The 13,694-nt window shown below is 55.8% G+C and overlaps 1 protein-coding gene across 1 annotated transcript; it reads left to right on the top strand.

Annotated features, from left to right (window-relative positions):
- The first annotated feature begins 298 nt into the window (after positions 1-298).
- KIF3C (kinesin family member 3C) lies at positions 299-13,093 on the top strand. The gene is made up of 8 exons (XM_015859847.1): positions 299-1,708; positions 6,093-6,194; positions 6,327-6,449; positions 6,854-6,972; positions 8,091-8,207; positions 8,398-8,506; positions 9,528-9,703; positions 10,274-13,093. The coding sequence occupies exons 1-8, from the start codon at positions 299-301 to the stop codon at positions 10,365-10,367; spliced, it is 2,250 nt and encodes a 749-aa protein (XP_015715333.1). The 3' UTR covers positions 10,368-13,093.
- Positions 13,094-13,694: the final 601 nt, after the last annotated feature.

Raw genomic sequence — 13,694 nt, 5'->3', positions numbered from 1 at the left:
TCCCAATCCCACATCCCGTCCACCATCCCTCATCCCATTCCCTCACCCCCTATCCCCCCGTACAGAACTACATCTCCCGACGTTCTCATCCCCATCCACAACCGCGACCGTCTCAACTCGCGCGCGCGCGCTCTCGTGCGCGTGCGGACCCGCGCCCGCGCCCCCGCGCAGCCAATCACCGTCCCGCCCGCCCCGCGCCGCCGCCGCGATCCCGCGCCCCGCCGCCGCCGCCGCCGCCGCTGCCTCCGCCCGGGGCCGCGGTGGGCAGCGGGCAGCGGGCAGCCGGGCTGCGGCCACCATGGCCGGTAGGACGCGGAGCGGCGAAGCGCTGCGGGTGGTGGCTCGGTGCCGCCCCATGAGCCGGCGGGAGGAGGCTGCGGGCTGCGAGCGAGTCCTGGAGCTGGAGGTGAAGCTGGGCCGGGTGACCATCCGCAACCCCCGCGCCGCGCCCGGTGAGCTGCCCAAGACTTTCACCTTCGACGCCGTGTACGACGCCAGCTCCAAGCAGGCGGATCTGTACGACGAGACCGTGCGGCCGCTGGTGGACTCGGTGCTGCGGGGCTTCAATGGCACCGTGCTGGCCTACGGGCAGACGGGCACCGGCAAGACATACACCATGCAGGGAGCATGGGGGGACCCCGAGACGCGCGGCATCATCCCCAGCTCCTTCGAGCACATCTTCACGCACATCTCGCGCTCGCAGAACCAGCAGTACCTGGTGCGAGCCTCCTACCTGGAGATCTACCAGGAGGAGATCCGCGATCTGCTGGCCAAGGACCAGAGCAAGAAGTTGGAGCTGAAGGAGAACCCCGAGACGGGTGTCTACATCAAGGACCTCTCCTCCTTCGTCACCAAGAACGTGAAGGAGATCGAGCACGTGATGAACCTGGGCAGCCAGGCGCGCTCGGTGGGCAGCACCAACATGAATGAGCACAGCTCTCGCTCGCACGCCATCTTCCTCATCACGGTGGAGTGCAGCGAGACGGGGCCGGATGGCCACGAGCACATCCGTGTTGGGAAGCTCAACCTGGTGGACCTGGCGGGCAGTGAGAGGCAGAGCAAAACGGGCGGCCCCGGAGAGCGGCCCAAAGAAGCCTCCAAGATCAACCTGTCCCTCTCTGCTTTGGGCAACGTCATCTCGGCGCTGGTGGATGGCAAGAGCACACACGTCCCATACCGGGACTCCAAGCTGACCCGCCTGCTGCAAGACTCACTGGGAGGCAATGCCAAGACCATCATGGTGGCCACCTTGGGCCCGGCGTCGCACAGTTACGAGGAGAGCCTCTCCACCCTCCGGTTCGCCAACAGGGCCAAGAACATCAAGAACAAACCCCGGGTGAACGAGGACCCCAAGGACACGTTGCTGCGGGAGTTCCAGGAGGAGATCGTGAGGCTGAAGGCGCAGCTGGAGAGGCGCGGAATGCTGGGCAAGAAGAGGAGGAGGAGCAGCCGGAGGAAGAAGGCGGCGGATGGGGAGACAGCGACGGAGAATGAAGGGGAGGATGACAATGAGGACGGGCTGGAGAAGAACATGGAGAACTACCTGCAGGAGCAGAAAGAGAGGCTGGAAGAGGAGAAGGCCGCTATCCGCGATGACCACAGCCTGGTGAGCGAGGAGAAGCAGAAGCTGCTGGAGGAGAAGGAGAAAATGATCGAGGACCTGCGGAAGGAGCAGGAGGCCACGGAGCTGCTGGCCACCAAGTACAAGGTACGTGTTGTGTAAGGCTGGTTCCATTGGGTGCTGCTGGGTGGGACCTGGTTTGCCACTTGTGGAGTGCTTGAGTTGGTGGCCAAGTGGGATGGCGGTGACCAAGCAGGGTGACCAAGTAGGGTGGTGATGCAGGATGACCAAGCAGAGTGACCAAGCAGGATGACTGAGCAAGGTGACCAAGCTGGGTGACCAAATAGGGTCACCAAGCAAAGTGGCCAAGTAAAGTAAGCAAGTAGGGTGATCAAGTGAGGTGGCCACATGGATTGACCAAGTAGGCTGGGCAAATAGGGTAGATAGGGGATGGTGGGGTGGCTTGCAGGGTCCCCACATGAGGTGTCCAAGCAATGTTCCCAAGAAAGGTGGCCAAGAAATATGACCAAGTGGGGTAGTTAAGTGAGGTGGCTTGTAAGGTCACACAGTGCTTGAGAGGTGGGCAGGTAGGGTGATGAAGCAGGATGACCAAGCAAAGTGACCAAGCAAGGTTGCAAACCAAGGTGATTAAGTAGGGTAGCCAGGTGAGGTGGCTAGCAGGGTCCCCAGGAAGGGTCTGCACTCAGCGTGCCCAAATAGTGTCCCCAAGGAAGGTGGCCAAGTGAGGTGGCTATCAGGGTCCCCAAGCATGGTACCCAAGCAGGGTCCCAAAGCAAGGTGACCAAGAAATGTCCCCAGTCAGAGTGCCCAGCAAGGTACACGAGCATAGTGCTCAGGGGAAACCCCATTCCCCTGGGCAGTGTTGGACTGAGGTTGCCCACAGGCACGTCCTGGCACTGTGGGGGGACCTTAGGTGGGAGATGCTGAGGGTGTGGGGCAGGCAGGGCCACCCAGCCATGCCCACTGATGGCACCAGCGTGCTGTGCTGTGCTCCAGCTGCTCGGCACAACAAAGCAGCTCACGGTGGAGACAGGGAGTGATGCTGCACGTTGGGACTGCTGCCTCCAAGCAGCGCCGGGAACACACCCAGGGCTCAGGGATGCCCAGGGATGCACCTGGCTGCAGGGATGGGTCTCCAGTGCTGGGAAGGGAAGGAAGCCTGGCTGTCCCAACCCACAGCATAGCAGCCCTGTGTCATGCTTTGGGTTACATCGCCAGGATTTGGGGGATTGGAGGAAGGGATGCTGGGGCAGGGCTGTGGGCCTGCACTGGGCTCCCTGCTGTGCTCTGGCTACAGGGAGGGGTCCCTGCCTCACAGGGGTGGCGACAGCACAGAGACAGGGACCAACAGCCCTGGGGACATGTGGCTGTGCTCAGGGGTGCGTGACACACTCCAGCCATGGTGCTGCACCACTGGCAGCTCTCCTGCAGTGTCTCCTTGTCCAGCACAGCACAGCGGGTCTGGCTCAGGGCCACAGCCTGTCCAGTAATTGCTGAGTAATGAGGCAGGGATGGAGGTAGGATGACTCTGCATCCCCTTCCCTGGCCTTCAGAGCTTCCAGTCATGGGGGGCCAGCCCAGGGGGTGTGGGGAGGGCATCACCCAGGGGACAAAGCCCTGATGGGTGCAAGACAGGAGCAATGCAGGGGGCTGTCCATGCATGGGTGATACATGCAAGACCTGTGCACATCCATGTGGACACGGGGTCTGTTACACCATCCTGCTCGGACAGATGTGCACTGTTGCAGGCAGACAGATGTGCACTGTCCTGCTCAGACGGATGCGCTCCATCCAGAGGAGGCAGCAGCCTCCATCTCAAAGCAAAGCTCCCAGCATCTGCCACATCCATGGTGTAGCCACAGGGGGACAGTGCCATGGGCTGTAATGTCAGCACCACAATCCTGGGAGCTCAGGGCACAGGCCAGTGCTGGAGGAGTTATCTGGAGGCAGGAAATGGGTTGCAGTGAGAGGCTTAAGGGTTCATCTGTATTAAGGAAGATTGAGCGTCGTCTTCATCACAGTAAACAAACACTTCTGCAGGGAGAAAAACAACAGGACCAAAAGACCATTCCTGCAGCAGCAGGGTGGGGCAGAGCTGGTTGTGGGGTTTATGGCCCCTCTCAACCCCATAGCAGCTCACCATCACATACTGCAGGTGCTGCATGCCAAAAGTACCCATGCAATAGCTGGGAAGGGAGAAAAAAAAAACAGGAGAATAATAGGGAAAATGCAGTATTGCCCCAGATAATTTACATGCAGCTCTGTGGGTTTGCCCCAGAAACCTCCGTGCCCAGGAGATGCTGTCCCCCCTTTGCACCACGTCACCGCCCGCGTGTCTCCTGGTTGCTTGGAAACAGCAGTGAAGGGGTCCCGGGGGGGCACAGCCTTTGTCACATCCCATGGTCCAAGGGTGTGTGCAGATGTGTGGGTGTAAATGTGTGTGTGTATGCACACAAATGCCAGCACACGTGGGCGTGCGGATGTATGCGTGCAGCGGTGTAAATTAGCGTGCGCTCGTGTGTGCACAAATGTCGTGGACATGCAGAAATGTGTGTTAGGTGTCGCTGTGTGATGTAGTGTAAAAAACAGAAAGAAAACTGTGTGTGTGTGTGTGTGCGCGCTCAGTGATGTGTGTGCACAGCTGTGTGATGGGGAGCACGTTTGCCCTGGGGAGGGGGAAGGGAAATGCAATTGGGAGGGGTAGGATGGGGTGGGTTAGGATGAAAAGTGGGAGGTGGAGAGGTAGGGGTGGATGGAACTATGGAACGGGATAGGGAGGGGTGGAGAATGGGTTGGAATGAAGTGAGATGGAGTTGGATGGGGTGGGGTGGAATGGGGGGGGTTGGGATGAGATGAAGTTGAGGTGGGATGGGATGGGATAGGACAAGAAGTGATGGTGGGATGGATGAGGGGTGAAGTATAGGGATGGGGATGGGGATGAGAATGTGAGTTGAGATGGGATGGACTGGGGTGAGGGTGGGGTGGGGCAGGATGGGAATAAGGGATTTGAGAAGACTGGAATGCGGAGGGGGATGGGACTGAGGGATGAGGATGGGGATGGGGATCGGAGATGGAGAATGGAATGGGGATGGGATTGGGGTTGGGTTAGGAGAAGATGGGATGGGAATGGAGAATGGGGTTGGAATGAGACTGGATGGGATGAGGAGAAGGAATGGATGAGACTGGGGTGGGGTGTGGGCGTACAGGCTGGGACTGGGTCAACCAAAAAAGCAATGGCAGCCCCCTGTACCCAGCACTGTGCCATCCTTCAGGCATCCTGGCAGAGCTGGAGTGGGGAGCTCAAATCAGAAGCACCGTGGGATGCAAACTGTGGTTGGGATGCACTTTTCAGCTCAGCTTGGCACAGTTCGGCTTGGCTCAGCTCAGCTGGGGCGGATGGCCCGGCGCCGTTCCGCACTGCCGGCAGCTGCTGCACATCCGTGGCGCCCCGCGGGCTTGCAGCTGTGCGGAAGGAAGTGGGAGTGAGGCAGCCCTGGGTTTGTGCCAGCAGCCAGCAGCCCTGGCCACGTCCCCACGGCGCCGCATCCATCAGTACAGGGAGCAGGATGGGGTTGGGGGGGGGGGCTCAGAATCACCAAACTATACAATATCCTGAGTTGGATGGGACCCTTAAGGACCATCCAGCTCAACTCCTGGCTGTACCAGAACCACTCAAACCTTGTGTCTGAGTTTTTGAACCCTTGGACAGTACATTGTAGAGATGCTGGAGGAATCCTGGACATATATAGAGACTGGAAGGAGCTGTTCTTGAGAGTAGCCCTGCAGGGAAGGACCTGGTGGATTCAAAACTTCTCATGAGTCATCAGTGTGTTCTTGTGGCTTAGAAAGCAAATGGTATCCTGGGCTCCATCAGAAGAGTGGTGGCCAGCAGGGATTGGGAGGTGATTGTCTCTCTCTGCCCTTGTGAGGCCCATCTGCAGTGCTGTGTCCAGGTCTGGAGCCCCCAGTAAAAGATAAAGAGCTGTTGGAGAGGGTCCAGAGGAGGCCACAAAGATGGTCAGAGGGCTGGAGCACCTCTACTATGAAGAAAGGCTGAAGGAGCTGGGCTTGTTCAGCCTGGAGAAGAGAAGGCTGTGGGGTGTGACCTCATTGCAGCCTTCCAGTACCTAAAGGGAGCCTATAAACAGGAGGGGAGTCAGCTCTTTACAAGGGTAGGTAGTAACAACAAGGGGAATTTGTTTGAAGTTCAAGGAGGGAGGGAAGATTTAGGTTGGATATCAGGGAGAAGTTCTTTACAGAGAGAGTGGTGAGGTGCTGGAACAGCTGCCCAGAAGGGCTGTGGATGCCCCGTCCATCCCTGCAGGTGTTCAAGGCCAGGTTGGATGGGGCCCTGGGCAGCCTGGGCTGGTATTGAATGGGGAGGTTGGTGGCCCTGCATGCCGCAGAGGGGTTGGAGCTTCATGATCTTTGAGGTCTATTCCAACCCAACCATTCTGTGATTCAGTGATTCCATGAGATGCACTGACCCCCCCCAATCTGCCCTCCCCAGGCCATGGAGAGCAAGTTGCTGATCGGCGGCAGGACCATCGTGGACCACACCAATGAGCAGCAGAAGATGCTGGAGCTGAAGCGGCAAGAGATAGCTGAGCAGGTAGTACCCCATCCATCCCAGTCCCAATGGATTGGGAGCATCCATGGGGCCAGAATGTCCATGGTGGGGCTAGGGGGTCCGTGGGGTGGTCAGTGCCCAAGCCAACACTGAGCAACCCCCCCTTGGTTACAGAAACGCCGCGAGAGGGAGATGCAGCAGGAGATGCTGCTTAGGGATGAGGAGACCATGGAGCTGCGGGAGACCTACACATCCCTGCAACAGGAGGTGGAGATCAAGACCAAAAAACTGAAGAAGGTGAGAGAACCAGGGAGGCTTCACTCGGGTGGGGAGGGATGTGGAGTTGCCTTTGGCTCATGTCTCAAAGTTGGGGGCATATGTCCTACCCACTATCCATGGGGACCCAATGCCCTGGAGGATGCTCCAGGCATGGTACTGGGGACACCTGTGCCACCGTGCCCTGCAGACACTCATGTCATCATGCCCTGGGGTAACCTGTGCCACCAGGGATGCATATGCCACCATGCCCTGAGGACACCAGTGCCTGGGGGTCAGCCATACCACCATATTTTGGGGACATCTGTGCCATAAGGTCATGCCACCATGTCCTGGCGGCTCCAGTGCCACTGGGGTCACCCATTACACCACTCCCTGGGGACACCCATGCCACCAGGGCTGATGCCATCTCTCTCTGGGTACAGCTTTACGCCAAGCTGCAGGCTGTGAAGGCAGAGATCCAGGACCAGCACGACGAGTACATCCGTGTGCGGCAGGACCTGGAGGAGGCACAGAACGAGCAGACACGGGAGCTCAAGCTCAAGTAGGTGCCATTGGTGTCCCATCAGGTGGGCAGTGAGGCTGAGGTCCCCCTGCCCCGCACCCCAGCCCCAGCAGTGCCACTCACAGCATCCAGCCTCTCACCTGGGGCCTGCAGGAGATCCCTATGGAGGAGGCAGTCATTCTCTTCACTATCTTACCACAACCAACCCAGACATGTATAAATATTTTAACGTTTTCATGATAAAATATTTAAAATTCTGCTCGGAGCACAATTTTGTGTCCAGTTTTGCTCCACACCCTTTGGAACGTAATTAAAATGCTTTAAGAGCGTGCAAAACCTCAGTCAGCAACTCATCCATTCCAAACCATTTTCTGCAGCTTCTTTATTTGCCCCAAAGCAACGTGGCAAAAAGAGGGGGGGAAAAAAATCCCTTCAGGGTCAGTTTTAAGGTGTTTCCTCTCATTTTCTCATCCGGCAGCTCTGCTGTGGGCTGAGATCATGCAGACCTTTCTGTGTTGTGCTGCTGCAACAGTGGGGCCAGTTTGGATTTCCATTCCACTGAGCAAAGGGGTTGGGTTTGGGGTGCTCCCGAGGGGTCCTGTGTGAATCGGTGCAAAATGCATTGCAAACTGCATTGCAAGCAAGGTTGCGAACAGTGCAAGCTGCACTACGAGTTGTGTCTTGCAGTCTGTGTTTCAAAACTCATTGTAAATTGTGCCTTGCAGATTGTAGGCCATACATCACAGAATGTATTTTAGTTTCATTTCAGACTGTGTATTTCAAACAGCTGCAGGTTGCATTGCAGACCATGCATTGCAGACACTGCCTGGGGGTTGCTAAGGACAGGACCGTGGGGTTACACCCTGAAGGCAGCATGCAGAGCTGATGATGTTTCTTCTGCTCCTCTCTGAATGACAGTCTTCCTCTGCCCTTTCTCTCCTGCCTCTGCTGGATCCATGGCCCCTACCCGCCCGCTCTGTCTTCCTCTCCTCCCCATTCATGTTTTCACCCCCCATCTGCTCTCTGTGTCCTGGCTCCTCTCCTGACCTCTCCTCTCCACTCCCTTTGCTCCACTCGCTGTGCCCTGTCCTGTTACCTCCCTCCTTTCCACTCTGTCCCACCTGCCACTCCTCTCTCCTGGCCTGTCCCTCACTCAGGTACCTGATCATCGAGAACTTCATCCCACCAGAGGAGAAGAACAAGATCATGAACCGCCTCTACTTTGACTGCGAGGAGGACCAGTGGAAGTTCCAACCGTTGGTGCCGGCCGGCGGGTGCGTGTGGGCATGGGCAAGGGCTGGGGACATCACTGGGTTGGGCAGTGCAGTGTCACCACCCATGGGACATGGGGAAATGATGGAGGTGCCCACGGGTGGCACCAGGGTGTTCTATTGGGTCCCATCCTGTGCTCGGGGAGCTCAGTGCTGTCATTCATGTTGCCTAATGGGTGTTCCTCTCTTTCAGGAACAGTAACCAAATGAAGAAGAGGCCAACATCTGCAGTGGGGTATAAGAGACCCATCAGCCAGTATGCCCGTGTGGCCATGGCCATGGGATCACATCCACGGTATCGGGTAAGGGAGGGGACGCTGCTGGTATGTGCTGGGGGACAAGGTGGTGGTGGGTCAGCGGGGAGGATGGATGAGATGAATGAGTGGGTTGGGTGGATGGATGGATGGATGGATGGATGGATGGATGGATGGAGTGCATGGGATGGATGGAGTGGATGGATGGTGGATGGATGGATGGATGGATGGATGGATGGATGGTATGGACAGGTGGGTGGATGGATGGATGGATGGATGGATGGATGGATTGGATGGATGGATGGATACGGACATGATGGATGGATGGATGGATGGATGGGTGGATGGGTAGATGGTGGTTGGGATGCATGGAAGGATAGGGTTCATGGGATAATGGGGTGGACAGGATGGGTGGATGGATGGGTAGTTGAGATGTATGGAATGATGGGGTTCAAGGGGAAATGAAAAAAAAATTTGGGGTGGACAGGATGGGTGGATGGGACAGATGGATGGGATAGGTGGATGTGTGGATGGATGGATGGATGGATGGATGGATGGATGGATGGATGTGTGGGTAGGGTAGATGGATAGCTGGCATATGAGATGATCTTAAAGGTCCCTTCCAACCCAAACCATTGTATGGTTCTGTATATGAATGACTGGGGTGGGTAGATGGGGTGACTGGATGAATGGGACAGGTAGGCAGATGAGTGGATGGCTGGATGGATGAATAATATGGGATGGATGGGTGGAATGGTTGGATGTCTGGAGTGGATAGATGAATAGATAAGGCAGATGGATGGACAGTGTGTACGGATGGATGGAGTGAGTGGATGAATGAGGTTAATGGCTGGGTAGATGGGTGACAGCTCCAGGCAGCTGTAGAGAATGTGGGGTAAATAAGCTCATGAAGACTGGAGATAATTTAGGTAAACCAGCTGCAGCCAGAAGATCTCTGTCCCTCAGTGTATTCAGCCTCTCAGCCATGTGGACCTACATGAGATGGTGCCATGCTTTACTGTGCCGTAACTCCGTGTGTTAACTTTCCCTTTGCCCCATCATGCTGCAGGCTGAGAACATCATGTTCCTGGAGCTGGACGTCTCCCCTCCAGCAGTGTTTGAGTTTGAGCGGAGCCGGGACCCAGCCGAGCAGGACCCACGGGCTCTGCACCTGGAGAGGCTGATGCACCTGGACAGCATCCTGGAGAGACCAGCAGCCTCCCGGGTGAGGAAGTCCCGCTCCTGGTGAGTGAACATGTGGATATTTGGGCGCTGGGGCTGAGACACTGGATATGGGACAGTGCTGGGTTGAAGACACTGCAGCCGAGGGGAAGCTGCAAGAGTGCAGGGCAGCCTGGAAGTGTTCCCTGTCTTTAGTTGGAGACAGGTTTGGGGTTCAAGGTAGGGGTTCAGGCTGGGTGGGCCTTCAGGTTCCTTCCAAGGATGGGCCTTCAGGTCCCTTCCAACTCAAAGCACTCAGGGATTCTGGGATTCTGTTCTACTGGCACAGGCTGCCATCCCTGGAGGTGTTCCAGGACCATGGAGATGTGGCACTAAGAGGGCAGTGGCACGGTGGGATGGGTTGGGGTTGGACTTGTTCTCTGGCTCTCTGAAAAACAGGTTGATGATACGGTATATCACCATGTACATATGCCCAGGATGGTTATATACAACATCCAGTGCTGCTCAGCACTGGATTTCCATCAGTGCTGCCTACATAGCAAGTCACTGAGAAAACAGCAGGATTCGGGGGCGGAGATCAGGAAAGAGGAAGCAGAAGGAAAGCATTTCTTTTTCTTCTTGTGCCACCCCCAGGTGCCAGACACCACGGTCGCTGCCATCCTCCACTACACACGTGTCCCTCGCTGCTGGCTCCCCACGCACCTCTGTGACACCGGCACAGGAGTGATGGCCCCAGGACCCCATAATCCCAGGACCCCCAACCCCAGGACCCCCGACACCAGGACTTTATGGCCCCAGGACTGTGGCCACCTCCACCCCAGGGCTGTGCAGTGTCCCCAGCGGCAGCGTCCCACCGCCTTCAGCTACTTATGTGCACTGTATGTGTGTGAGATGCTCCCAGCAGCTCTGAGATGGTGGGAGCCGCCCTCTTCATCCTCTTTTTCCCCAACACACCCCTCCCAAGTCTGGATCTGTCACTTTATTTATTTAATGTATTTATTTATGGAGTGGTTGACGAGCGGCTGGAATGTGCTCTCGCAGGACACCGAGCTGGGTCAGCTCTGGTGCTCTGAGCCCCCTGGGACCCCATTGGCTTTGACACAAGATGAGGTGGCTCCGGATATTCCTTGCTGTGTTCATTGGATCCCACCATGTTTGCCATATGATTCATGCTTGTGGCAACTCCTACAAGACTTCAGAGACTTCCCAATGGCAGACCCTTGTGCTGAGCTTGTCCAAGACTACAAGGAACACTCTGGACTGCATCGGTGCTGGTGGCAGTGATGTCTCACTGATGTCTGGACACGGCTGTTGCTCCACAAGTGCCAGCTCCATGCACCAGATGGGCTGACAGATTCACCAACCAAGTCAGCCCAGTGCAGCTCTCCTCTGGATAGTGCTGCACCGAGGTCAAATGGGGTCTGGAGGACATATGGTGATTTTATGGGTTGCGGAGGGATTGCTAATGGATGTGAAACGGGTAATGGGTAGGAGAGGGGTGAGCAGTGAGGCTCTTAACTGGCACAGAGCATTTGAAACCCATCAAATCAGCATCTGCAGTTGAGATTGAGTTGTGCTACAGCATCCCTATGAATGAGGGAGCAGCCTCCTGGTCTAGGATTGAAGACATGGGTCTGCAAAGGGGCGGGTGCTGGAGATAGTCACTGGGTGGGCAAGCTAAGAGATTACAGGTGGGGGCAGTGTTTTCTGCATGCAGGACCTCATCTAATTTCCAGGGAGGGTGGGAGGGGAATTTGCACTGATGTGAGGGAAGCACTGGGGGCAGCTGCTTTGGACCAAGTGCCACCTAACGAGGCCAGGCTGGGGTGTGCTCCTCTCCTGACCCATCTCCTCTTCAGCTGAGGTCTTCTCCCTTTGCCCTGTGCTGCCCTGTTTTGTGTTTTCTGATCTTTGCTTCTGCTGCCATCATCCCTTCCCTGCCTATGTCTTATAGCTGAAGTCTCATCCCCCAACCCAGAAAGCAGCAGCCAAGTTGAGGGGCTGTGGGTTGCTGACAGTACTCGGTGTGTTCCCTTTGAGTGGCCAGCTGGGTTCTTGTAGAATTTTGCTGTTAGAAGAACCATGGGATAATGTCTGGGGCAGCATGATAAAATGTCTCATGAGCCTGCCCTGAAATCCTGTATGTGGATAGGAACTCAATAGTGAAGGCTGCCAGTTGGGTAGGGGAAGAAATTATAGGGAAGGACAGTCAAGCATCCAGCACTATCCTTTTGTCCAACCTTCTGGTCATCTTTATGCCTGTCCTTGTGTCCAACCTTTTCCCATCGTTCTGCCCAACCTTCTGTCCAACCTGCTTCCCATCCTCATCCATCCTTCTGCCCATCCTTCCCCACTGTGTGAGCAGGACACACAATGAAGCAGGTTTAGGAAGCTGGGTCTCCTCCATGGCTCCCATCCTCTTTGTTTTCCAGTTGCTCCAAGTTCCTTGACAGCCAGGCCAGCAGCTCACTGAGCCTGGGGATGGAGAACTAGGAGAGCTCGGGAGCCGTCTGTTCTCTTTCCACCATGCTGACCCCAAGCATTGGGTAGAAGGAATCCTATGGGAACCTGCTCACATCTTGGGGAATGCACACCAGGGCCTCCCATAGTGGTCCAACAGAGAACACTGGGTTCCGCCTGGAGGCTTTCCAGTGGGCTGGTGGCTGTGGGCTGCCCTGCTTTGGCTTTGTCATATTCTGCCCACCTCCAAGCACTGCTTCGATGCCTCCATTGCATGTTTAGCTCCAGAACCTCACTCTGTGTCTTCATGCATTGCTCCGACCTCAGCCCTTCAACACAAAGCCCCAGGGAGGGCTCAGAGATGGGAAGGGGTGAGAGTGCTGTGGCACTTCCCCCACCCCGCAGCCTCACCGCGTCGCTGCAGCAACCTCAGATGTATATTTGTAATGTTCTTTGTTCTCTGTATGTTGGTGCGTGTGTATTTACATATGAATGTGTGTAGGTGTGTGTGGGTGTGCGCGCACGCGTGTGTGTAGCCAAGGGATCTGTTTACCTTCTATGTGAGTGACTGTACAGGGGGGGTCGGTGGGCTTTTTTTTCTTAGTTATTTTTGGTTTCAGGTTCTTTTTTTGGTGGGGGGGGGAAGGGGGGACCTGTCTTGGATTGATTGACAAGGTGAGGGCCTTGATTAGGACCAAATCTTTGTGCCTGTTGCTATGGTGATCTATTTAGGAATCAAAAGTTTACTGTACGGTGGCCCATCCTTGTCACTCTATACATACGAATATACAGGACATATTATAAATATATATATATATTATACATAACTGTATGGAGAGAGGTCATGAATCTCACCACCCCCCTTCTGGCTTTGGATGGACACCTCTTCAATATTCTGTAATGTAGCTTTGACTCGGTGCTGGATGTGACCACAAAGCTCCAGCACTCCTCCAAAAACTGGCAATGACACCAATAAAAGAATGAGCATCATTGCACGGAGTGTCTGTCGCATCCTTTGTCCCCAGCTCTATGCCACCAGGACGTGTGTATGCATTGGACTCGATTGTCCTTGTGGGTCCCATCCAACCTATGGTCAAAGCAGACAAAGTGATGGTTTTACTATGCAAGAGAGCTTTATAAAAAGCCAAGTGTGAGCTCTGTGAGTACAGAGAGGCCCATTGTTGGTACATCACAATGCTCATCCAGTTTCAACCCCCTGCTATGTGCAGGGTCACCAACCAGCAGCCCAGGCTGCCCAGAGCCACATCCAGCCTGGCCTTGAATGCCTGCAGGGATGGGGCATCCACAGCCTCCTTGGGCAACCTGTGGAAGGTGAAGGATGGTGCTGTCCCTGGTCTTCACCACATCCAAGAGGTCACCAACAGTGCATGGAAGATCTCTCTCTTTGCTCACTCACCTTGCACTTACATTAAATCCCAGCATTGCCTTTGGTATTCAGGTTCCCCTATGGATGGAAATCCCTTCCAAGACCAGCTGCAGAGGAACCACAGGCAGCTCACGTGTCCCCAAGGGCCGGAGCAGAGGGTGTGTGTGGTGTGATGGAGCAGATGGCTCCAAAGGAGAGCTGCACATC

The sequence above is a fragment of the Coturnix japonica genome, chromosome 3, assembly GCF_001577835.2.
Source record: "Coturnix japonica isolate 7356 chromosome 3, Coturnix japonica 2.1, whole genome shotgun sequence".
NCBI lineage: Eukaryota > Metazoa > Chordata > Aves > Galliformes > Phasianidae > Coturnix > Coturnix japonica.
This window is presented reverse-complemented; position numbering and strand designations above follow the sequence as displayed.